The sequence below is a fragment of the Pantherophis guttatus genome, chromosome 10, assembly GCF_059756535.1.
Source record: "Pantherophis guttatus breed Tessera chromosome 10, ASM5975653v1, whole genome shotgun sequence".
NCBI lineage: Eukaryota > Metazoa > Chordata > Lepidosauria > Squamata > Colubridae > Pantherophis > Pantherophis guttatus.
In genome coordinates, this window is record NC_142072.1 from 4,890,949 (window position 1) to 4,914,221 (window position 23,273).

General features: G+C 44.6%; 1 protein-coding gene across 5 annotated transcripts in view; it reads left to right on the forward strand.

Moving 5' to 3' along the window:
• The first annotated feature begins 1,253 nt into the window (after window positions 1-1,253).
• LOC117677664 (cornifelin homolog) overlaps window positions 1,254-23,273 on the forward strand; it is a 29,548-nt gene continuing 7,528 nt past the window's right edge. The window contains exon 1 of one of the 5 annotated variants that reach the window (XM_034438005.3): window positions 1,254-1,315. In XM_034438005.3, the coding sequence (XP_034293896.1) occupies window positions 1,287-1,315 (29 nt within the window). In that variant the 5' untranslated portion in view covers window positions 1,254-1,286. Of the gene's footprint in view, window positions 1,316-9,955; window positions 9,974-18,716; window positions 18,803-20,361; window positions 20,465-21,670; window positions 21,767-23,273 lie in introns of those variants that run through there. The other 4 variants (XM_060693862.2, XM_034438007.3, XM_034438006.3 and 1 more) reach the window with 4 other exon arrangements.

The window sequence follows — 23,273 nt, forward strand, 5'->3', positions numbered from 1 at the left end:
TGGAAGAGAAGAGGCTCCCTTGGTTGAAGGACAGGCATGATTTTGGGGATCACATCCTATTCGGGGATCCCCATATTGGCTTGTGATGGCAGGAGTGGGATTCAACCGGTTCGTTCCACTTTGGCTGAACCAGTTGTTAAAATGCTGGCTGGCTCTGCCCCTCCCTGCCCCTTCCAGAAGTCCCCACGCGCCCCGTTTTTGCTCCCAGGAGGCTGCAGGGAGGCCTACTAGGCCCAAAACAGGGCACGGGGGGTGCATCGTGGCTTCCCTGCGGCCCATTTTTGCCCCCAGGGGGGTACAGGAGGCCAAGTGCTGCCTGTCACATCCCCTGGCCACACCCACCATGGCCACGCCCATCCAGCCAGTCATTAGGGCAGAGAACCGGTTGTTAAATTCTTTGAATCCCACTCCCGTGTGATGGTATCTGGGTTGTTCTGGGAAATGAAGAGCTGTGTGAATTTGTCGGATCGAGGCTTGGAGTCACTGATGATCTTGAAAGAGTTTGCATGAACCGGAAAGGAGAGAAGGCTCAAAACTCCTTGTACATTTGCTCCCAGATTAGCTGGAGATCCACCCCAGAGAGTCCTTGACTGACAATCATTCGTTTAGCAACTGTTCAAAGTGACAGTTCCACTGAACTCAATGACTTATGCCGGGTCCTTGCCAGGGGTGAAATGCTCCCGGTTCGGACCAGATCACCCGATCCAGTAGCGATGGCAGCGGGTGGTTCGGAGAACCGGTAGCAAAAATCCCTGTGCCGCCCCACCATGCTCAGCTGAGTCGCACGATCATCAAAGGCTTTTTTTTTTTACTTTTAAAAGCATTTTTTCTACAATCTCTTCCTACGAAAAAATGCTTTTAAAAGTTAAAAAAAAAAGCCTCTGATGATCGCGCGGCTCAGCTGGGATCCTCAGAGGCTTTTCAAAGCATTTTTGTCTGCAACCTCTTGGCCGAAGAGGTGGTTAAAAAAAATGCTTTGAAAAGTCTCTGACGATCCCAGCTGAGTTGCCTGATCAGCAGAGAGGCTTTTCAAAGCATTAGAAAAAATGCTTTGAAAAGTTAAAAAAAAACAAAACTTGGCCACGCCCACCCAGTCACATTACCTCCCCCACCAAGCCACGCCCACAGAACTGGTAGTAACACATTTTACATTTCACCCCTGGTCCTTGCCCTTAATAACAATTGCACCATCCCCATGGTTACATGATCAACATTCAAGGTGCCTGGCAACCAGCATTATTTACAATGCTTGTAGCATCCTGGCCAGGGCATCGTGCCTGCCAGTTATGACCTTCCCAGCCGGCTTCCGACATACGTAAGTGTCTAATACAAGCCATGATGGGTACCTTCATGTATCTATCTATCTATCTGTCTGTCTATCTATCTATCTATCTATCTATCTATCTATCTATCTATCTATCTATCTATCTATCTCCAGTTTGATCCAGTGGTTAAAGCACCAGTCTAGAAAACGGGAGTCAGTGAGTTCAAGTCTCGCCTTAGCCATGAAAGCCAGTTGGCTGACTTTGGGCCAATCACCAGGAGACTGGGAGTTCTAGTCCCACCTTAGGCATGAGAGCCCATATTGTTGGATGTTTTTTAAAGGTATCAATAAGCAAGATGACTAGACCCAACTGGAGAATTTTTAATATTTTTTTGAACTGGAGAAAGCTTTTTTGGAAAATTTAAGAAAGAAAGTGCCACAGATTGTTCTATCTTTTCCAGAGCTGTTAAAGATAGATAGGTGATATAGATAGATAGATAGATGGATGGATGGATGGATGGATGGATGGATGGATGGGATGGATGGATTGACGGACAAATGGATAGATAGATACATAGACAGACAGATATAATATAGATAGATGATAGATAGATAGATAGATAGATAGATAGACAGACAGACAGACAGACAGATAGATAGATAAATGGACAAATTGATAGATAGATACAGACAGATAAGATATAGATAGATGATAGAGATAGATAGGTAGGTAGATAGATAGATAGATAGATAGATAGATAGATAGATAGATAGATAGATAGATAATGATAGAAGATAGATAGAGTGAATAAATTATAGAGGATGGATGGATGGATGGATGGATGGATGGATGGATGGATGGATGGACAAATGGATAGACAGATACACACAGACAGATAAGATATAGATAGATGATATAGATAGATAGATAGATAAATAATGATAGATGATAGATATCTAATAGAGAGTGAATAAATGATAGAAGATAGATAGATAGATGATAGATAGATAGATAGATAGATAGATAGATAGATAGATAGATAGATATGTAATAGAGAGTGAATAAATGATAGAGGATAGATAGATAGATAGATAGATAGATAGATAGATAGATAGATAGATGATAGATAGATAGATAGATAGATAGATAGAGAGTGAATAAATGATAGAAGATAGATAGATATCTAATAGAGAGTGAATAAATGATAGAGGATGGATGGATGGATGGATAGATAGATAGATAGATAGATAGATAGATAGATAGATAGATAGTAATAATAGTGAGAGGGGGGAGAGAGATGATAGACAGACACACACACAGACATACTTCTAAAGCTTTGCAACTAGCCTCAACTGGAGTCTGTAATTGCGTTTCTAATAGCAGCTTGTTGTGCAACCCTTTGTGAGTGAGATTGCTTATCTACAGCGATTAATGCCACAAAAGCGATCTGGGAACCTGCTTTTTGGCTTCAATAGCAACATTTATTTGCCACTGGTTAATTCCAATGAAATTTATAAAGAAACTTTGCTCCAGGTATGTCCTCAGGAGTGTGTGTTTGTGTGTGTGTGTGTGTGTGAGATCAAAAAAGTGAAGATGGCAACCAGGACCCCAGTGGCTTCAAATCCCAACCTATTTTTTTTTTTTACTGTGAGGTGTGGGCAACGCACTTGAAAAGGGCCCCGTCTCCCCTTTCTCCTTGCATTTGCGATCTTTAATGTTGGTTTTTAATCGTGGACTCAGCCAGACCCTTTCCTAGCAACTCTACTTGGGGGGAAATTTGCAGGCAAAAGGTCTTGTTTCTGGGAGGGTTAGCCGGGCAATTTTCTTGCAACCCAAAATCTACTTGCAACGGGTGGATTGTAGTGGGTGAAAGGGCCAACACCCTTTCTACTGCCAATGTTCTGAGAAATTCCCTGCCTGGTGTGTTATGGGGAATTGCAATTGTGAGAAGCGAGGAGGGGTACACACACACTCAGGGGTGGCAGAGGAGAGAGGGGGCAAGCCCAATGCAAACCAAGAAATAATGCAAGGAAAAAAACACACACAGAGAGAAGTAAACTAGGGATGGGTGCCTGATTACTGGCAAATGGCCACAAAATAGTTCCTGAGGAATGCCAAGATTGGTTTCAGAGTTGGGCCACTCAATCTCGCCCTAGAGGGGCATGAGGAGAAAAAAAAAACCCCTGCTCTCTTTTGTATCTCTGTCTCCCATAAAAGCAAAACCATTTTACCAGGCAGAACTGGAAGGGCTCTTCGGTCCTTTTAAAATCCAGTTTTTCCCCCTTTTCTTTGAAGTCAGGAGCCTTTCCCTGCGGATACTCGTCAGCTGAGCGCCATCGTGTGGCCACAAGGAATCATGGCACAGAGCGAGCCTCTCAAACATCAGGAGCAGACTTCTCCAGAAACCCGGAGTGTGATCCTTCCTCCCTCCCTCCCTCCCTCCCTTTCTCCTTCCTTCCTTCCTTCCTTTCTCTCTCCCTCCCTCCCTTCTCTTTCTTTCTGTCTTTCTGTCTTTCTTTCTTTCTCCTTCCTTCGTCTCTCTTCCTTCCTTCCCTCCGTTCTCTTTCTTTCTTTCTCTTTCTCTCTTCCTCTTTCCCTTCCTTCCTTCTTTCTTTCTCTCTCTCCTCCTTCCTTCCTTTCTCTTTCTTCCTTCCTTCCTTTCTCTTTCTCTCTTCCTCTTTCCTTCCTTCCTTCCTTCCTTCCTTCTTTCTTTCTCTCTCCTCCTTCCTTCATTTCTCTTCCTTCCTTCCTTTCTCTTTCTCTCTTCCTCTTTCATTCCTTCCTTCTTTCTTTCTTTTTCTTTCTTTCTTTCTCTTTCTCTTTCTCTCTTTCTCTTTCCTTCCTTCCTGCCTTCTTTTCTTTCCTCCCTCCCTTTCTTTCTCCTTCCTTCCTTCCTCTCTCTCTCTCCCTCCCTCCCTTCTCTTCTTTTCCCTCTTTTGTCTTTCTTTCTTTCTCCTTCCTCTCTCCTCCTTCCTTCCTTCCTCTCTTTTTTCCTTCTCTTTCTTTCTTTCCCTTTCTTTCTTTCTCTTTCTCTCTTTCTTTCCTTCCTTCCTCCTTCCTTCCTTTCTTCCTTTTCCTCCTTTCTTTCTTTCTTTTTCTTTTTTTGTTCTTTCTCTTCATCATCACCGCTTCTTTGTCTCCCTCCTTCTTCTGCTATCTCCCAGAACGAATTGCTCCCAACCTACAGGTGGTCCTCATCTAGCGACCATTTGCAGCTAGTATGCATTGCCGCGGGTGAAATTGTAAGGCCGGTCTTGCGATTTTTCACTTAGCCACTGTTTCAGTTAACGACCAAGTTGCAGGTCCCAGTGGTGGTTGCTAAACGGGGACTGCCTATATATGAAAGCTGAATGCCTGTAAAATATTCGAGAAGACGAGGATTTTTTGCGACTCTAACCTGCAGGTTTGTCATCTTGCTGCACACCGTCAAAGCCAAGATGTCTTTCTCACTTTCAGGAGAATTTCATAAAGTTCTCCCTGTTTATTTCATGTTTTCCTTTTCCAAAGGTGCTTTTCCAAAAGGCAACTGGACTTTCTTGTGAACTGCTTTCATTGAGAACTGCCAAGTGAATAATAATTAAGCAGCACAAAATTAAACACGTTGGTTGGTTGATCAAAATCAGACTAGTTGGAGGTAACAAACCTCTTTGGGAACAGCTATATACCAAGGACTCCACAGTTCAACCCTGAGTTGCAAACATCCTCTTCTATTGGTATAATCAACTAGCTTTTTGAAACCATAGAGCTTTTGACCCACAATTATCTCCACTGTTGTCTGAATTCTGCATTGTTTTCTCTGGAATTTGTTGCCATTGATCTTAATTTCCAAATGTCCAAGGCTTGGCATACTTGGTTAAAACACCGCTCTTGCAGGTAACAGAAAAGACTCCGTGCTGTCGGTTGGTTTCATGTAAGATTGTTCCTACAGAGCATCTTCTGTTCCTTTATCAGCCGTGTGCCATCACAAAATTTTAGCTAGTGTGGCTTTAAGACGTGCCCTGTCGTGACACCAAGTCAAACGGTTGTTTTTCCTATGATGTCATGGCTAAAAATGTAAGAGCTGGTTTTAGTTGTCGAATTCAAGCGTGTTAAAAAAGGAGAATAAAGCTAAATCTTGAAAAGTACATCTACAGTGGGACTAGAACTCACAGACTCCTGGTGATTGGTCCAAAGTCACCCGGCTGGCTTGCATGCCGAAGGTGGGACTAGAACTCCCAGTCTTCTGGTGATTGGTCCAAAGTCACCGAACTGGCTTTCATGCCTAAGGTGGGACTAGAACTCCCAGTCTCCTGGTAATTGGTCCACAGTCACCCGGCTGGCTTTCATGCCTAAGGTAGGACTAGAACTCGCAGACTCCTGGTGATTGGTCCAAAGTCTCCTGGCTGGCTTGCATGCCTAAGGTGAGACTAGAACTCCCAGTTCCCTGGTGATTGGTCCAAAGTCATCCAGTCGGCTTTCATGCCTAAGGTGGGACTAGAACTCATCATCTCCTGGTGATTGGCTCAAAATCACCCAGCAGGCTTTCACGCCTGAAGTCAGACTACAACTCACTATCTCCTGGTTTGTAGGCCAACACCTTAACCTCTACATCAAACTGGCTCTCCATTGTTGGTCACTGTCATGACGAATAAGTTGACTTTCTTTGACCATCCCTTGAAGACAATCCTCAGCTTCGGACAATAAGAAAAGTGCACAAGTGAACCAAATGCATTCTGCACTTTTTAAAAATCTTCTGCCCAAGAGGTCTTGGAAGCAGTGGTGGAATTCAAATTTTTTTACTACCAGTTCTGTGGGCGTGGCTTGGTGGGCGTGGTGTGGCTTGGTGGGCACGGCTCGGTGGGCATGGCAGGGGAAGGATACTGCAAAATCTCCATTCCCACCCCACTCCAGGGGAAGGATACTGCAAAATCTCCATTCCCACCCCACTCCAGGGGAAGGATACTGCAAAAGCCCCATTCCCACCCCACTCCAGGGGGAAGGATACTGCAAAATCTCCATTCCCTCCCCACTCCAGGGGGAAGGATAGCGCAAAATCTCCATTCCCTCCCCACTCTGGGACCAGCCAGAGGTGGTATTTGCCGGTTCTCCGAACTAGTCAAAATTTCCGCTACCGGTTCTCCAGAACCTGTCAGAACCTGCTGGATTTCACCCCTGCTTGGAAGGCTTCGGCTTGTTTTAAATTTGCTTTCTTTTCTTGGCAACCCTTGTAAAGCTTGTTTTTTTCCCCCAAGGTTTAAGAAATAATATTCACTTGACCTCTCTCAAAAGTGGGAGATATCTATTCTTCCTGTCCTCTCCCGCCCCCACCTCTCAACACGCTGAATTGTTTCAACATTATAGATGTTTCTTCAGAGGTTTAGAGAGAAACACATGAGAGAGGTTGGTTTGTCAAAACAGCAGCGCCTGAGGCCTTTCCTTTTAACACGCTGTTTTGCTTTTTACCTTTCTTTATTTCATCTTCTAAAAGATGTGCTTCCCTCCTTCTACGGCCCCATCTTGGGGAGGGAAAATCCCTCGGAGTTATTTTGCTAATATCTAGCACGGTTTATTGTACGCCTTATCCTCTCCTACCCACCACAGCAACAGCAGCCCTTCTGTAGAAGGGTATAAAAAAAATTCATTTTACATATATGAATGAGGGTTAAATGGGTGTCTTTGCCTGGATTTCAAAGGGTCAACGAAAGGAAAAATAAAATGATGGAACTAACAGAAGCAATTAAGAAACAAAAAAAAAAATGGAAAGACACCAGGACCAAGATGGTTTGCCTGTTGAATATTATAAGACATTACAAGAATGCTTATGCCTCCCACTTTTGGACATTATGAATGAAGTAATGATAAATAAAACAATACCCCAATCATGGACTGAGGCTTATATCACACTGATTCATAAAGAAGACACAGACCAGTGGTGGGTTCCTCCCGGTTCGGTCCGGTTCGGCCGAGCCGGTAGCGGTGACGATATGACCTTCCAGAAATGACTCTGACCAGCTAGCCACGCCCACCTAGTCACATGACCTCCAAGCCACACCCACAAAATAAGCCACGCCCACAGAACTGGTAGTAAAAAAAATTAGAACCCACCCTTGACACAGACCCACAGCAAATTAAAAACTATAGGCCTATATCCCTGCTAAATTCGGATGATAAAATCTTCGCTTCAATACTGAAGCAAAATCTCCATTTCCACCCCACTCCTGGGGACAGCCAGAGGTGGTATTTGCCGGTTCTCTGAACTGCTCAAAATTTCTACTACCAGTTCTCCAGAACCTGTCAGAACTTGCTGAATTTCACCCCTGATTGTTAGTTATCATTGCTATCGAAGGAATTCATGGGAGTCCAAAAAAAAAAAAATGCAGGAGAATATACTGGAAGGTTTGCCAACCAGAAGAAACGAAATATGATGTTTGTGTGATTGTGTGAACATTAACAATTGTAAACATCTGTTAATTGAATAATCTTGGAGATCCAGCCAAAATATATGAAGAACGGTTGCAGGAACCGAGTATGTCTAGTTTAATGAAAAGAAGGACCAGGGGAGACATGATAGCAGTCTTCCAATATCTCAGGGGCTGCCCCAAAGAAGAGGGAGTCAAGCTGTTCTCCAAAGCACCTGAGGGTAGAAGAAGAAGCAACGGGTGGAAACTAATCAAGGAGAGAAGCAACTTAGAACTAAGGAGAAACTTCCTGACAGTTGGAACAATTAACCACTGGAACGACTTGCCTCCAGAAGTTGTGAATGCTCCAACACTGGAGGCTTTTAAGAAGAGTTTGGACAGCCGTTTGTTATTCGGTTATCCTTAAAGATTGCCATGCTTTTTTTCCCCCTGCTGGACCGCAGCTTGACACAATGTCACACCAAGCAACTACGTTCTAACTTAGCAGAATGTGTGAGAGACAACCTGTTTTGTAAACCATGGGATGGCACATGTATGAAAACGGTCAAACAAGCGATATTAAAACGACAGCTTAGCATGTTGCATGAACCCAACCGTGTTCTAATTAACGACCATCAGTTAAACCAGGGGTCTGCAATCTTAAATACTCAAAGGGCCATTTGGACCCATTTCCCACAGAAAAGAAAACACCGGGAGCCACAAAACCTGGGTGGGCGTGGCCAACTCGATGTCACTCACTTCCACCAGTCACATGACTCCCCCCTAGCCACGCCTACCCAGCAGGTCATTTGGGCAGAGAACCAGTTATTAAAAAACACCGGGAACCACAAAATCCTTTTGACATCTCTCTCTCTCTCTCCCTCCCTCCCTCCCTCCCCCGTCTCTCCCTCTCTCTCTCTATCTCTCTATGTCTCTCTCTCTCCCACTCTCTCTGTATCTCTCTATGGCTCTCTCTCTCCCTCCCTCTCTCTCTCTCTCTATGTCTCTCTCTCTCCCTCTCTCTCTCTATCTCTCTATGTCTCTCTCTCTCCCTCTCTCTCTGTATCTCTCTATGTCTCTCTCTCTCCCACTCTCTCTGTATCTCTCTATGTCTCTCTCTCTCCCACTCTCTCTGTATCTCTCTATGGCTCTCTCTCTCCCACTCTCTCTGTATCTCTCTATGGCTCTCTCTCTCCCTCTCTCTCTGTATCTCTCTATGTCTCTCTCTCTCCCCCTCTCTCTGTATCTCTCTATGTCTCTCTCTCTCCCTCTCTCTCTGTATCTCTCTATGTCTCTCTCTCTCCCTCTCTCTCTGTATCTCTCTATGTCTCTCTCTCTCCCCCTCTCTCTGTATCTCTCTATGTCTCTCTCTCTCCCACTCTCTCTGTATCTCTCTATGTCTCTCTCTCTCCCTCTCTCTCTCTATCTCTCTATGTCTCTCTCTCTCCCTCTCTCTCTGTATCTCTCTATGTCTCTCTCTCTCCCACTCTCTCTGTATCTCTCTATGTCTCTCTCTCTCCCACTCTCTCTGTATCTCACTGTCTCTGCCCTGGCCGCTTCTCCATCTCCTGCTGTCACCCTTATCTTCTCAGGCGAGGAGTAACTGGGAGGGGAGGGCGAAGGGCGGGGCCAGCCAGTGGTGGGATCACCCGACAGGGAGCCACAGCAGAGCGTCCAAAGAGCCGCATGTGGCTCCAGAGCCACAGGTTGCTGACCCCTGAGTTAAACTAACCCTGGTTTGGCATAACCTGAGAAGCCAAGAGACTCTTTGCCTACCATGGAATTTTTTTATTATTATCTCTTTTATTCATTAAACATGAAACTCAGTCAACTTATCATTCAAAAATGCATCACAAATACCATTGACTGGTGCTGATGGTTGATACGGGTTGCTGCCAGCGTCCTAGGGATCAGCCAAGTACCTTCTTAAGATGTACGATGTTCCAAGTAGCGCAGTTTTTTGCAGTTCCGCTGGTGTTATTGCAGGAAGCTGCAATTAGTTGATGTATCTTATAAAATTCATGGACATGGTACCAAGTGTCCCGATGACAATGGGTATCACTGTGACATGTTTCATCCATAATCACGTAGTTTCGATGGCCAGGTTGCGATATTTCGTGATTTTTTTCCCCAGTTCTTTTTCTTCGACTCTGGCATCTCCTGATACTGCAATGCCAATAAATTGTCCGTTTCGGTTTTCAATAACTGTGATATCTGGCGTGTTGTGTTCCAAATGACAATCCGTCTGTATTCAAAAGTCCCACAAGATCTTCACCTTCTCATTTTCTGTAACTTTTTCCACTTTGTGTTCCCATGACTTTTTGGTTACAGGTAAGTCGTATTTTTTACATAATGATCAGTGGACTAATTTAGCAACTCAATCATGTCTAGCTGTGTAATCAGTTTGCGCGATTTTGCTGCACTCACATAGTAAGTGTGAAACAGTTTCAACTTTGACATTGCAAAGTCAGCAGTTTGGATTGTTGGTGGATTTTTGTATCTCCGCTTTCATGGCATAAGTTTGTAGTGCTTGTTCTTGAGCAGCAAATATTATTATTATTTACTTTATTCATTAAACATGAAACTCAGTCAACTGAACATTCAAAAATGCATCTCAAATACCATTGAGTGGTGCTAATGGTTGATACGGGTTGCTGCCAGCGTCCTACGTATCAACCAAGGATCTTTTTAAAATGTATGATGTTCCGAGTAGCGCAGTTTTTTGCAGTTCCGCTGGTGTTATTGCAGGAAGCTGCAATTTCTTGATGTGTTTTGTAAAATTCTTGGACATGGTACCAAGTGCCCCGATGACAATGGGTATCACTGTTATATGTTTCATCCATAGCCGTGTAGTTTCAATGGCCAGGTTGCGATATTTCATGATTTTTTTCCAGTTCTTTTTCTTCGATTCTGGCATCTCCTGGTACCGCAATGTCAATAAATTATATGTTTCGGTTTTTTTTAAAATATGATGATGATGATGATGATGATTTTTAAAAGGCTGAGAAAAAAATTTGCCTTATGGAGCCTTCGGGAGAAACAGGGGCTAGTTGGGAAAAAAAAATGAAAGCCCTTCTTTAAGTTTGCATCTGTCAGGAGAGGTAAAACGTAGACTAACCCTGGCAAGAAAAATGGGCTGTTGTTTCTTAGATCAAAGGGTGGAGGGAGAGAAATGACAGAGCGGGGAACAAGAGCTTGCCAGATACCTGGCACATTATAGGATCTGCTTAAAGATCCATCCGTTTCTCTGATCCTGCCGGGATTTGAGGGATGGATAGGAAATTGAAGAGAGAGCAAGGGCTCGCAATAAACCATTGATCAGCCAAAGTCCTGCCGGAGACAGGTTCTTAAAAGGGGAAAGGAAGGGGGGGAGATGCTCAGCCCAGCTACGGGAGGGAGAGAAAAATCAAACAGGGTCATAGAAGGAGATCTGAGACCAGTTAATAATGATATAATGGGGCTTACCTTAGCCAAGCAGCCCTTACTCTAAAGGAGAAGGGTAACTAAGTGAAGAACACGTGAAGTGCAGAGGTGGGTTTCAGCAGGTTCTGACCAGTTCTGGAGAACCGGTAGCGGAAATTTTGAGTAGTTCGGAGAACCGGTAAATATCACCTCTGACTAGCCCAGTCCCCATCTATTCTTTGCCTCCCGAGTCCCAGCTGATCGGGAGGAAATGGGGATTTTGCAGTAACCTTCCCTTGGAATGGGGAGGGAATGGAGATTTTACAGTGGCCTTCCCCTGCCTTGCCCACCAAGCCACACCCACAGAACCGATAGTAAAAAATGTTGAAATCCACCACTGGTGAAGTGTTAATACCACTTTATATTGCCTTGGTAAGGCCACATCTGGAATACTGCATCCAGTTTTGGTCACCACAATGTAAAAAAGATGTGGAGACTCTAGAAAGAGTGCAGAGAAGAGCAAGAGAGATGATTAGGGGACTGGAGGCTAAAACATATGAAGAACGGTTGCAGGAACTGGGGATGTCTAGTTTGATGAAAAGAAGGACTGGGGGAGACATGATAGCAGTCTTCCAATATCTCAGGGGCTGCCACAAAGAAGAGGGAGTCAAGCTGTTCTCCAAAGCACCTGAGGGCAGGACAAGAAGCAATGGGTGGAAACTAATCAAGGGGAGAAGCAACTTAGAACTAAGGAGAAATTTCCTGGCAGTTAGAACAATTAATCAGTGGAACAACTTGTCTCCAGAGGTTGTGAAGGCTCCAACACTGGAAGTTTTTAAGAAGATGTTGGATAACCATTTGTCTGAAGTGGTGTAGGGTTTCCTGCCTAAGCAGGGGGTTGGACTAGAAGATCTCCAAGGCCCCTTCCAACTCTGTTATTCTGTTATTCAGTTCAAAGTGTGACTAATTCAACTATAGATGGTCCTCGACTTTCGACCACAATCCGGACCAGAATTTTCATTTGCTAAGTAAGGCAGTTGTTAAGTGAATTGTGCCTGATTTTGTCACTTTTTTTTGCCATGGTTGTTAAGTGAATCACATGGTCGTTAATCAAATCAGGCTTTCCCCCACCACCACCTCAATTTTGCTTGTCAGAAGCCGGCTAGGAAGGTGTCCCATGGCGACCCATGACCCCGGGACATTGCAACTGTCGTAAAGATGGTACTAAGTGCCTGAATTTGGGACACGTGTCCATGGGGATACGCCAATTGTGTGAGGACCAGTTGTGAGTGGGTTTTTTTTTTCCAACACCACTGTAACTTGGGGAAAAGAAACTAAAAGAATCTCTAGAACTCTGTAAAGAAATTGGCAGATACGTTTCCAGACATAAACCATGGTTTCTTTGAAAACGTGAACAGAGAATTCTGGGACCTGAAGTGGAGAGGTCAGCCAGAGCAGACAAGAAGGGCAAGATGGAGGAAACAGATGTGCCACCAAACCCGGCCATTTTCGGACACATTGCCACAGCTGCCATCTTGACTGGGGGACACTCTGCCCCGACGGATGTCTCTGGTTTTGTCTATGGAGATCCCTTGGCCCCAGCTGGACACAGATCTGCAAACAACATGCGATCTATCACTGCCAACTTTCTTTCTTTCTTTTTTATCTTAGTTTTTGCTGCATTTTTGGAGGCCTTCAGTTGAAAAACATCTCCAAACTAGCACAACAGGGAGTGGGCTGGCCTCAGACTTTGCTCCCCAAACATGCCACTTTAAAGGGGGCTGTTGTTATCTATGTAGCAGAACATCTAAACTCAGCAGCAACGCAACTAGTATCTATCCATTACTCATTCTTGGCTAGTTCCATAGATATTTATTATCTAATTTGATGTCTCAACTCAATTCCACCAATTCCGGCTAGTTTCTCCTGTCGTAAACGAACCCCGAGGCTTGTTCTAGATACTAGCTAACTAAGCCATAATGTGGGTTATTCCATCTTGGTCTTAGTGTACTTGTGTGGATCTAATTAGTATGGCATAGCCAAGCAACTTGATCATAGGGACCAAATCCATGTTTTTAGCCCCAGCCTAATAAGCCTTTTTCTTCTTCCTTTTTTTTTTTAAGGATAAAATATTTTTTATTTATAGTCTTATAGTAAAGGGAAGCCTTAACTTGCAAGACAATTCTTGGGCAGTATGTACAGCATACTTCAGTTCCATGGAATAGACTCACATCTGGACAGAGACCAAGCTACATTTGTACACGCTAAATTCAGAAAACGTCACAAACAAGTGTGGAAAGAAGACAAAAAAAATATCACACATACCACACGCACATGTATGTGCATATCCATGCATATGTGTGTACACACACACCCCTACACGCAAAGAGGCCTTTGCTTGCTTACAGCTTAGGCCTCTTTAATTCACATGGGAAACTGGCTCATTTGCCAGAGAGCAGGTCCACACTTTAAACTAGTACCAAGTAACAAAGCTTGTGTGTATTTACATTAAAAAAGCTGGTGCTTCTTGAGAGCCAAGATGGGGACATCATTGTTGTGGCTCCGACCCCCGAGCCTGTCTTATCGGAGGAAGAAGGCTCCGAAAGGGAAGGAGAGGAATTGGCCGGGCCTCCCTCTCCAGGACCCTCCTTTCTGGCAATGCCTCCTGTGTCTCCCGACAGAGAAGAGATTGGCCAGGAGCCAGGTATCCCCGCGCAGGCGCAGTTGGACAGTGACAGGGATGAGTCTTGGCTGGATCCACGCCAGCGTCGGAGAGATAAGCGTACGCAACAAAAGAGGAGGCATGCCAGAGATTAGGCTGAGTCACTGGACCACACCCCACAGGGTATAAAAGGGAGCGTGGTGGCCAGTCAAGCCTTGCGACGAACAAAGCTGAAAGCTTCCACGCCATTCTGCATTGCCGGACTTTTGCTATAGGCTTTGCTGGATTATATTTGGACTTAAGTTACTCTGTAATTATTTTATTTTACTTTGATGTACCAGAAGCGGAGAGAAGTTATCTCTTCCCTTCGTGAGTAATAAACTCTTGGCAGGCAGCCACTAGGTTGCTGCCAAGTTCCGTTATCATAAGGAGTTTGTCAGCTGGTTTGGTTTTTAACTCTTGGATGTCTGTTGGTGTGTGTGCATGTGGGACGGGGACAGAACAATCATGTCTTGGGCGGTGGGTTCAAACAACACAAATAATTGGCAGTATTCACAGTGTAGGATGGGCCCAATTTATAAGCCCCAACTTGCCAAGACAACCTACTGAACCACAAACCAACCCAGCTGAGCATCGCTGGGACTATGGCTTAAACGCAACCAACATGCCTTGATGTTTGGGCCTTGCTCGCTCTCTTTGCACAAGCCAACTTCCACGTTTACACGTTTCTGCAGGATATGGTGAAGAATTGAGAGACTGCCCCATTGCGGCTGCCGTTTTGCTATTCTTCATCATGTCCTGGGCACATCCCTACATCTCAACCTTGGCAAAGCTACATAATTCTGGCAAGGATGTACGGGTGTAATATTTTAAGGGGCTGCCCAAAGAAGAGGAGAGTCAACCTGTTCTCCAAAGCCCCTGAAGGCGGGACAAGAAGCAACGGATGGAAACGGATCAAGGAGAGAAGCCACCTGGAATTAAAGAGTTGGATAGCTGAGAATCTCCACGAACAGACGGTTAGAACAATTAACCAGTGGAACAGCTTGCCTCTAGAAGTTGTGGGGGCTCCAACATGGGATGTTTTTAAGAAGAGATTGTACAGCCATTTGTCTGAAATGTTATAGGATTTCCTGCTTCAGCAGGGGGCTGGACTAGATGACCTCCAAGGTGCCTTCTAATTCTATTATTCTGTTATTTTGTTCTCCACCAGGGCAGGGGTGTCACCCCTTGGCCTGGCCTCCTCCTTCTTCCTTGCCACCTTCGGAAGTCAAACTTCTGATTCTCATATTTAATTTCCCTTCTTTCTCCCTTTCTTTTTGGTTTATTCCCCTGGTCCCCTTCTTCTTCCTGGCTCCCCTCTCTCAGGTCTTCTGCCTTGGGCAAGGGGCTGGACTAGGCCTCCAAGGTCCCTTCCACCAGCCCTATGATTCTGTGCTTCTCTGTTTCTCTATTGTTAGCCACCATCTCTCTCTTTCTCTCTTTATTTTTCTTTATTTATCTATGCCCCCTAGCCTCCCACCCTCTTCCTTCTCTCCCCTCGGCTGCTCCTCCTCTTCTTCTTCTTCTTCTTCTCCTCTTCTTTCTTTCTAAACACTTCCTCCCTCCTCCTCCTCCTCCTCTCGGGAGCCCCGCACTCCCCCGAGCGTTATGACTTCATCCCCGGCGCGCGCGGGCTGCCGGCAAGGAGAAATAAATCTTCATAAAGACTGGGTTGTGATTAATCCGTGGGCCAAGGCTTGAGAGCGGGACCTTTCCCATTAGTGGATAATGGGAAGATGGAAAGCTCCTGTCGCCGGCAGTAGCTGCCCGTCATTTGTTCCACTTTGCACTCCATTTGGCGGGGAGACTACAAGGCACTCCATCAAAAATATTTTCAGAGTTAATTTCCGTCCCTTAATCTGCTTGATTCTTATTTTGTATCGAATGGCAGAATCGATTTTCGTGGCGACTAAATTAAATAAGGATCTTTTCATGCATGGGGGAGCCTGGGAGGTAAGGGGAGGAGGGGGGGAGAAAGCAAGGAGGAATTAGAAAAGAGGAGGAAAGGGGGTGACTGGGGAGTAAGGCACCAGTCCAGAATATTTCTTTTTTGGGGGTAGGGAAAGAAAACAGCCTCCCCTCCCCATGTGTTCCCCCATTCACATGCGTATCAGATAGGGCTGAAGAAGGCCGGTTCAACAGAACCGTCCTGATTTTTGTGCTTAAATTCTCCTGGGCTGGATTCGAAGCTATGATCCTGCCCGTTTTTGAGTCCTGGTATTTGGCATTTCGGAAAAGGTGGGGAAGGTGATTGAAACGGCCTAGCCTTAACAGAGAGGACTTCCAAGTCCACTCAACAGTCAAAGGAAGAAACAGTATAATTCTAAGAGTCTTACTTGACGGCAAAAAAGGGGCAGCCTGTAAAATTTAATAAATAAAAATAATCCAGATCATAAAAAGCAAAGAAATCGGGGGTTGGTCCTAGGGCTTTTATTCTCAAATGAATCAAATTTGGCAGCTCAGATGGCAGGAGGAGCATTGGGGTATCAACACACCCTGATATGCCAAGCCAAAATATACGAAACAGGAATTTGAAGGACACAGAGTAGTTACTAGTTGAGTAATGAAAGGTTTGTAAGCAAACAACCAAGCCCAGAGAGCACCAAGCTCCCTCCCAGTTCAACCCTGAGCTACAAATCAGCAGGAAGTCCTTGATTTATAACTACCATGGGGAGCAGAATTTCAGTTGTTAAGCAAAGCGGCTCTTAAGTTGGGCCCCATCTTGTGACATTTTTGTCACAGTGGAGTGATTGACTGCCATTGTTAAGTGAATCACACGGTCGTTAAGCAAATCTGGTTCCCCCCTCCCGTCCCACACCCCCCATTGACTTTGCTTGTCAGAAGCTGGCTGGGAAGGATGCGAATGGCAATCACGTGACCTCAGGATACTGCAACCGTCGTAAATACATGCCAGTTGCCAATCATCCGAATCATGATCACGTGACCGTGGGGATACTGAGATGGTCATAAGTGTGAGCACCGGTCATAAGTCCCTTTTTTCAGCACCACTGTAGACCGTTCAAAAAGCCCACTACACAAATGGTTGTAAGTTGAGGCCTACCTGTACTGATAGACAGAGAAGTACAGGTAGGCCTCAACTTACAACAATTTCACTTAGTGACCATTCAAAGTTACCATGGCACTGTAAAGTGACTTAGGACCGTTTTTCTCACTTACGACCATTGCAGCATCCCCATATGGACGTGATCAAAATTCAGATGTGTGGCAACTGACTCCTATTTATGACCGTCGTAGGGTCCCACGGTCCCACAATCCCCTTTTGCGACCTTCTGATAAGCAAAGCCAACGGGGGAAGACGGATTCACTTAACGACCGGGTTACTGACTTGAACAGCTGCAGGGGTTCACTTAACCCCTGTGACTGCGAAAGTCGTAAAATGGGGCAAAATTCACTTCACAACTGCTTCACTTAACAACGGAAATGTTGAGCTCAATGGTGATCAAGGAATATCCTGGACCTAAATTGTCGCAATTTCTACCCTCGAAACGACGTTATAGGGCACTGCACGTCAGAACAACTTAGACACAAGGACATTTTTTCCCCTCATGCCATCACTCTGCTAAACAACTAATTCCCACAACACTGTCAAATTATTTACTAAGACTGTATTACTATTCTTCTTCTCATTATCTCCTCCCACTTATGACTATAACCTTGCTGCTTGTATCTTTACGATTTATATTGTTTTATTTAGTTTCCTAGTGTGATTTGATTGCTTATTTAGTATCCTATGATTATCACTAAGCGTTGCATCTTATGATTCTTGATGAATGTATTTATTATGTACACGGAGAGTTTATGCACCAAAGACAAATTCCTTGGGTGTCCAATAACACTTGGCCAATAAAGAATTCTCTTCTCTTCTCTTCTCTTCTCTTCTCTTCTCTTCTCTTCTCTTCTCTTCTCTTCTCTTCTCTTCTCTTCTCTTCTCCCTATCCTATCCTATCCTATCCTATCCTATCCTATCCTATCCTATCCTATCCTATCCTATCCTTGTTTTATTCTATCCTATCCTTGTTTTATTCTATTCTATTTTAATCAGCAACCCTTCTCGGTAATCAACAAAAAGAGCCAAAATTAAGCCCTGGGTTTAAATTATTCCATGGACATTCGCCCTTCCTAGGAAGCAAATCTCAGATTCCCAGGACGCCCAGCCCCAAGAAGCAAGTGAGAGTAGAGGCTGTTGACAAAGAATAATAATCCAAAAGACAAATAATACACCAACAAGCCATCGCTTTCCCTGTCCGTGTCAGGCTTAAGCGTCCCTCCCCATCCCCATCTCCCCCCCCTCCCCAATCAGGCCTATCTGTGCTCATTTCATCCGCCATTCTTCTTCCGTTGTCAGATGGGCTGGCGGGCACCCCCTCCCTCCCCCCTGCCCACTCGGGGGTCCCCACGGGGAGGGAACGCTGCTCCTTCCGTCTGCCTCACATAACCCTTTTGCCCAGAAAAGCAGCGAGTTCATTTATTCGTGCTGGAGCCCCAGCAATTCATTTATCTCTCTTTTTTTCTGTATCTTTGACAGCTTGACGTGCCGCTGGTTCTCACCAATGCCAGCACACGGGCGTGCACGCACGCACACACACACTTAACACACACGCACACACACACACACACACACACACACAAAGAGAGAGAGAGAGAGAGAGAGAGAGAGGCCCTGGGTCTCCATTTCTTCTGATCTGCCTTCTCTTTCCACAATTAAAGAAAAAAAAAATCTGGGATTGGTATTTGGGAGCTATTTTTAATGATTACAGTGATAATAATAATAATTGCCATATTTTATTTATGCCTTTGAGGTTTTGCATCGTTTTTATCTTTTCTTTTCTTTTTTAAAGATTGTAAGCCTCCCAGAGTTACCCCGTGCTAAGAGGGGAGCCCAATAAATTTTACAAACGAACAAACGAAGAAATATAGGCTGAATGTTTTACAGCCTTGAAGACTTCTGGAAGGCAAACCAGTTCAGCAATAAAAGTAGGGGAAAAACCAGATGTCTTTGGAGAAATAGACAAATAGACTTTGCTTGTCGGAAAAAGGTGATCCCCGGGGACACTGCAGTCGTCATAAATGGGAGACAGTCGTCAAGCATCCGAATGTAAATCACGTGACCGGGGGTGGGTGGGTAGGATGCTTTTTCGCAAATGCGAAAAAGGATCCTAAGTGGCTTTTTTTCAGTGCCATTGCAACTTTGAATGGTCACTAAGCGAACTGTTGTTAAGTCAAGGACGACCTGTATTCTGTTAAATAAATAAATACCATTACCATCAGGGACATTAGCTAAGGACCGATGAGAGTTGCAGGCTAAATAGCTTAAATAGAATTGGTTTTAGTTGATGCTGAGGGCGTTATGTCAGCTCAGCCTGCAGCCATTTATGGCTCTCTGCAGTTAGGCAAATCTAGAAAATTAGGTTGAGTTAATCCACAATATCTTCACTTTTTAATGTTTGCTCTCTGCATCCCTGAGTAAACACCGTTTGTCGCTGGTCTCTCAACCACATAAGTTGACAGTCCAAAGTCCAGAAAGTTTAGCAATGGGAAAAAAAGAAAGCTTTGCCTACACAAATATTTACCAACCGCTACAGATTATGCTGTCAGGGTTGCAAGTAACACCCCCAACGAAAGAAAACTCCGAGGCTTGAAGTTCCTCAAAGTTCCATTTTATTAGAGATGTCAAATTGGCACATCTGGGAAAACCCGAATCTGAAAGCTTCCAGGTTTTCCCCACCCAAAGGGAAGTCTAAGTCCCTTCCTCCTGCACCCCACATGTCCATCACATGGTCCAATCAATGCATCAACCCAACTGGAGATGCCTCCCAGTCAGGAGTGCTATTCACTTACCTTCACTGCCAGTTCGCAAATGTGATGCGTGCACGCTTGCTCGCACGTGCCACCTCCGTGAATGTGCAGGATTTTCCGTGCATGCACAGAGCATCAAAAACGGGATATGATGACATCCGGGCAGGTAGGCAGAACCTCCCGCAGCCGCCGCTACCTGTTCGCCAGAACTGGATAGAACCGGCTGAATATCACCACTGCTCCCAGTCACGCCACTCCAGGTGCAGGCTGAATGTCCTTGACTCCCAGAGAAAAGAATGTTATTATGACTAGATATCTCTACAACTCCATGCATTCCCCACTCCCAATTTCCCACAGCACTAAGGGTGGCAGCCCTGAAGATCCAGAGAAAAAGATGACCTCCAGGGCTGACATATGCAGCTCAGGGCAACTTTCTCAAACCTCTAAATACGTTAAACCGCAATACCAATATTTCCATTATACGATTGTGTTGGAGGTATCATTCGGCGAGAAGAAACCATGATATCCGTAGACCAGGCAGCTGATCCCTCTGAGAAGGCGCAAGCCATTTTTTATTTTAAAAGGGGGAAAGTTGGAAACCCCAGAGATAACATCCTCTGCCCCTTGGGATATGATTTTCTTTATAAATCATATCCCTCCACTCTGTTTAACAAAGGTTAACAATCTTGGGCTTCCGTTTTACCTCCTAGTTGCCCCACCTGATTTACTCATGCTTTCCCTATCAACTCATTCTAAGCACAGCCCCTCCGACATTCTCCGCCCTAGCAATAAAGTCTATATAACAGATGGCCATTGACGGAACTGAGTTTCTTGCCTAGAGACAGCTGGGCATCAGAGAAATCTGAGGTTTCGGTTCGGGGTTTAAAAAAAGAAAAATACAGGTAAGAGAACGTAAGCCCGTGTGGAAATATTTGCAAATCCTCTGTGGATGCCAAGTTGGTTTTTGGAGCAGGAAGAAGAATAAATAGGAGTTGAAAAACTTTGAAGCTACCTTCTAGAATTGTGTGTTTTGTTTCCAGCTCATAGATTACGTTAGGTTAAATTGAGCTGCATGGTTTGTAGTTTATTATGTTAAAAGAAACTAGAAACAACACGGATTTTTTGGGGGGGGAGTAGGTTAATAGTAGAAAGAAGAATAAGGAAAGGGTGGATCCATTGTGAAGAGAAGAATGATAAGATAGGTGATAGATAGAGAAAGGGTTGATGCCTTAAATCTTCTTGAGGGATCCTGGGTGCTCTCTGAGCTTGACTGTTTTCTTGCATGCGTTTCATTACCCAACTAGGGAACCTCATCAGGACTAGGGGTGGAGTTTGCTCTTAGTTTATATTCTAGTGCAGGGGTGAAATCCAGCAGGTTCTGACAGGTTCTGGAGAACCGGTAGCGGAAATTTTGAGTAGTTCGGAGAACCAGCAAATACCACCTCTGGCTGTCCCCAGAGTGGGGTGGGAATGGAGATTTTGCAAGATCCTTCCCCCAGGAGTGGGGAGGGAATAGGGATTTTGTAGTGTCCTTCCCCTGGAGTAGGGTGGGAATGGAGATTTTGCAATATCCTTCCCCCAGGAGTGGGGAGGGAATGAGGATTTTGCAGTATCCTTCCCCTGGAGTGGGGAGGGAATGGGGTTTTTGCAGTATCCTTTCCCTGGAGTGGGGAGGGAATGGAGCTTTTGCAATATCCTTTCGCCAAGAGTGGGGAGGGAATGGGGATTTTGCAGTATCCTTCCCCAGGAGTGGGGAGGGAATGGGGATTTTACAGTATCCTTCCCAGGGGTGAAATGCTCCCGGTTCGAACTTGGTGGGCGTGGCAGTATCCTTTCCCTGCCACGCCCACCAAGCCACACCCTCCAAGCCACACCACGCCCACCAAGCCACGCCCACAGAACCGGTAGTAAAAAAAATTGGATTTCACCACTGTTCTAGTGGCTTGCCCTGTCGTGTTGATGGGGATTGTCGTAGAAGTTCTTTGGTTGGGCTGCTTATTGTTGACTTGTTTGGCAATTCCTTGATTGAGGTATTCTTTATACTTGATTGTTGGTCTGGTGTTAACATGATGTTCATCAAATCTTCATTTCCGTCTTCTCTCCGGCAGAAAACTGGGTTCAGATGAACTCCAGCAGAGACATCTTATGTCTTTGGAGGATATTCTCAATCATACAGGTCATGGTCCCTAGCTGATACAACAAAGGTGATTAGGGGACTGGAGGCTAAAACATATAAAGAACGGATGCAGGAACTGGGTATGTCTAGTTTGATAAAAAGAAGGACTAGGGGCAGGGGTGAAATGCTCCCAGTTTGGACCGGATCACCTGATCTGGTAGCGATGGTGGCGGGTGGTTCAGAGAACTGGTAGCAAAAATCCCTGCCCCTCCACCCCCCAATGCGCAGCTGAGCTGTGCGATCATCAGAGGATTTTTTTTTTTTACTTTGAAAAGCATTTTTTCTACAACCTCTTCGGCTGAAAAAATGCTTTTAAAAGTAAAAAAAAAAAACGATGATGATCGTGCGGCTCAGCTGGGATCGTCAGAGCCTTTTAAAAGTATTTTTTAAACAACCTCTTTGGCCAACCTCTTTTTGTACTTTTTTTAAAAGTAAAAAAAAAAGAAAAGAAGAAGTTGACCATGCCCATCCAATCACATTACCCTCCCCCCACCAAGCCACACGCACAGAACCGGTAATAACAAATTTTACATTTCACCACTGATTAGGGAGTGACATGATAGCAGGATTCCAAATTCACAGGGGCTGCCCCAAAGAAGAGGGAGACAAGCTATTCTCCAAAGCACCTGAGGGTAGAACAAGAAGCAATGGGTGGAAACTAATCAAGGAGAGAAGCAACCTAGAACTAAGGAGAAATTTCCTGACAGTTAGAACAATTAATAAATGGAACAACTTGCCTCCAGAAGTTGTAAATGTTCCAACACTGGAGGTTTTTAAGAAGATGTTGGATAACCATTTGTCTGAAGTGGTGTAGGGTTTCCTGCCTGAGCAGGGGGTTGGACTAGAAGACCTCCGTTCCGTTCCGTTCCATTCTTCATTCCATTCTTCTATTCTATTCTATTCTATTCTATTCTATTCTATTCTATTCTATTCTATTCTATTCTATTCCATTCCATTCCATTCCATTCCATTCCATTCCATTCTTCATTCCATTCTTCATTCCATTCTTCTATTCTATTCTATTCTATTCTATTCTATTCTATTCTATTCTATTCTATTCCATTCCATTCCATTCCATTCCATTCTTCATTCCATTCTTCATTCCATTATTCTATTCTGTTCTGTTCTGTTCCGCTCCGTTCCGTTCCATTCCACTCTATTCTATTCTTCAATCCATTATTCTATTCTATTCTATTCTATTCTATTCTATTCTATTCTATTCTATTCTATTCTCTCCTATCCTATTCCATTTTATTCTATTCTGTTCTATGATGAACGTAGTACAGATTCGTTATTCAACTTGGCTAAGTTTTATCTGTGGAAAAAAAAGGATTGTAGGAAAATCTACCAAATACGGTAGCAAGCAAGAGTGAGGGGAAAAAAATACCCCGTTACGCTTTCTAGAAGTCTGCAAAACATGTTTTCTTAAAAACAAAAAACGGAACTGGAAGCTGAAGGCAAACTTCAGGGGGCTGCCTTCATGTCAGCCTGTGCCGCGAAGAAGCCGCACTACAAATGCAAAAAAAAAAAACACC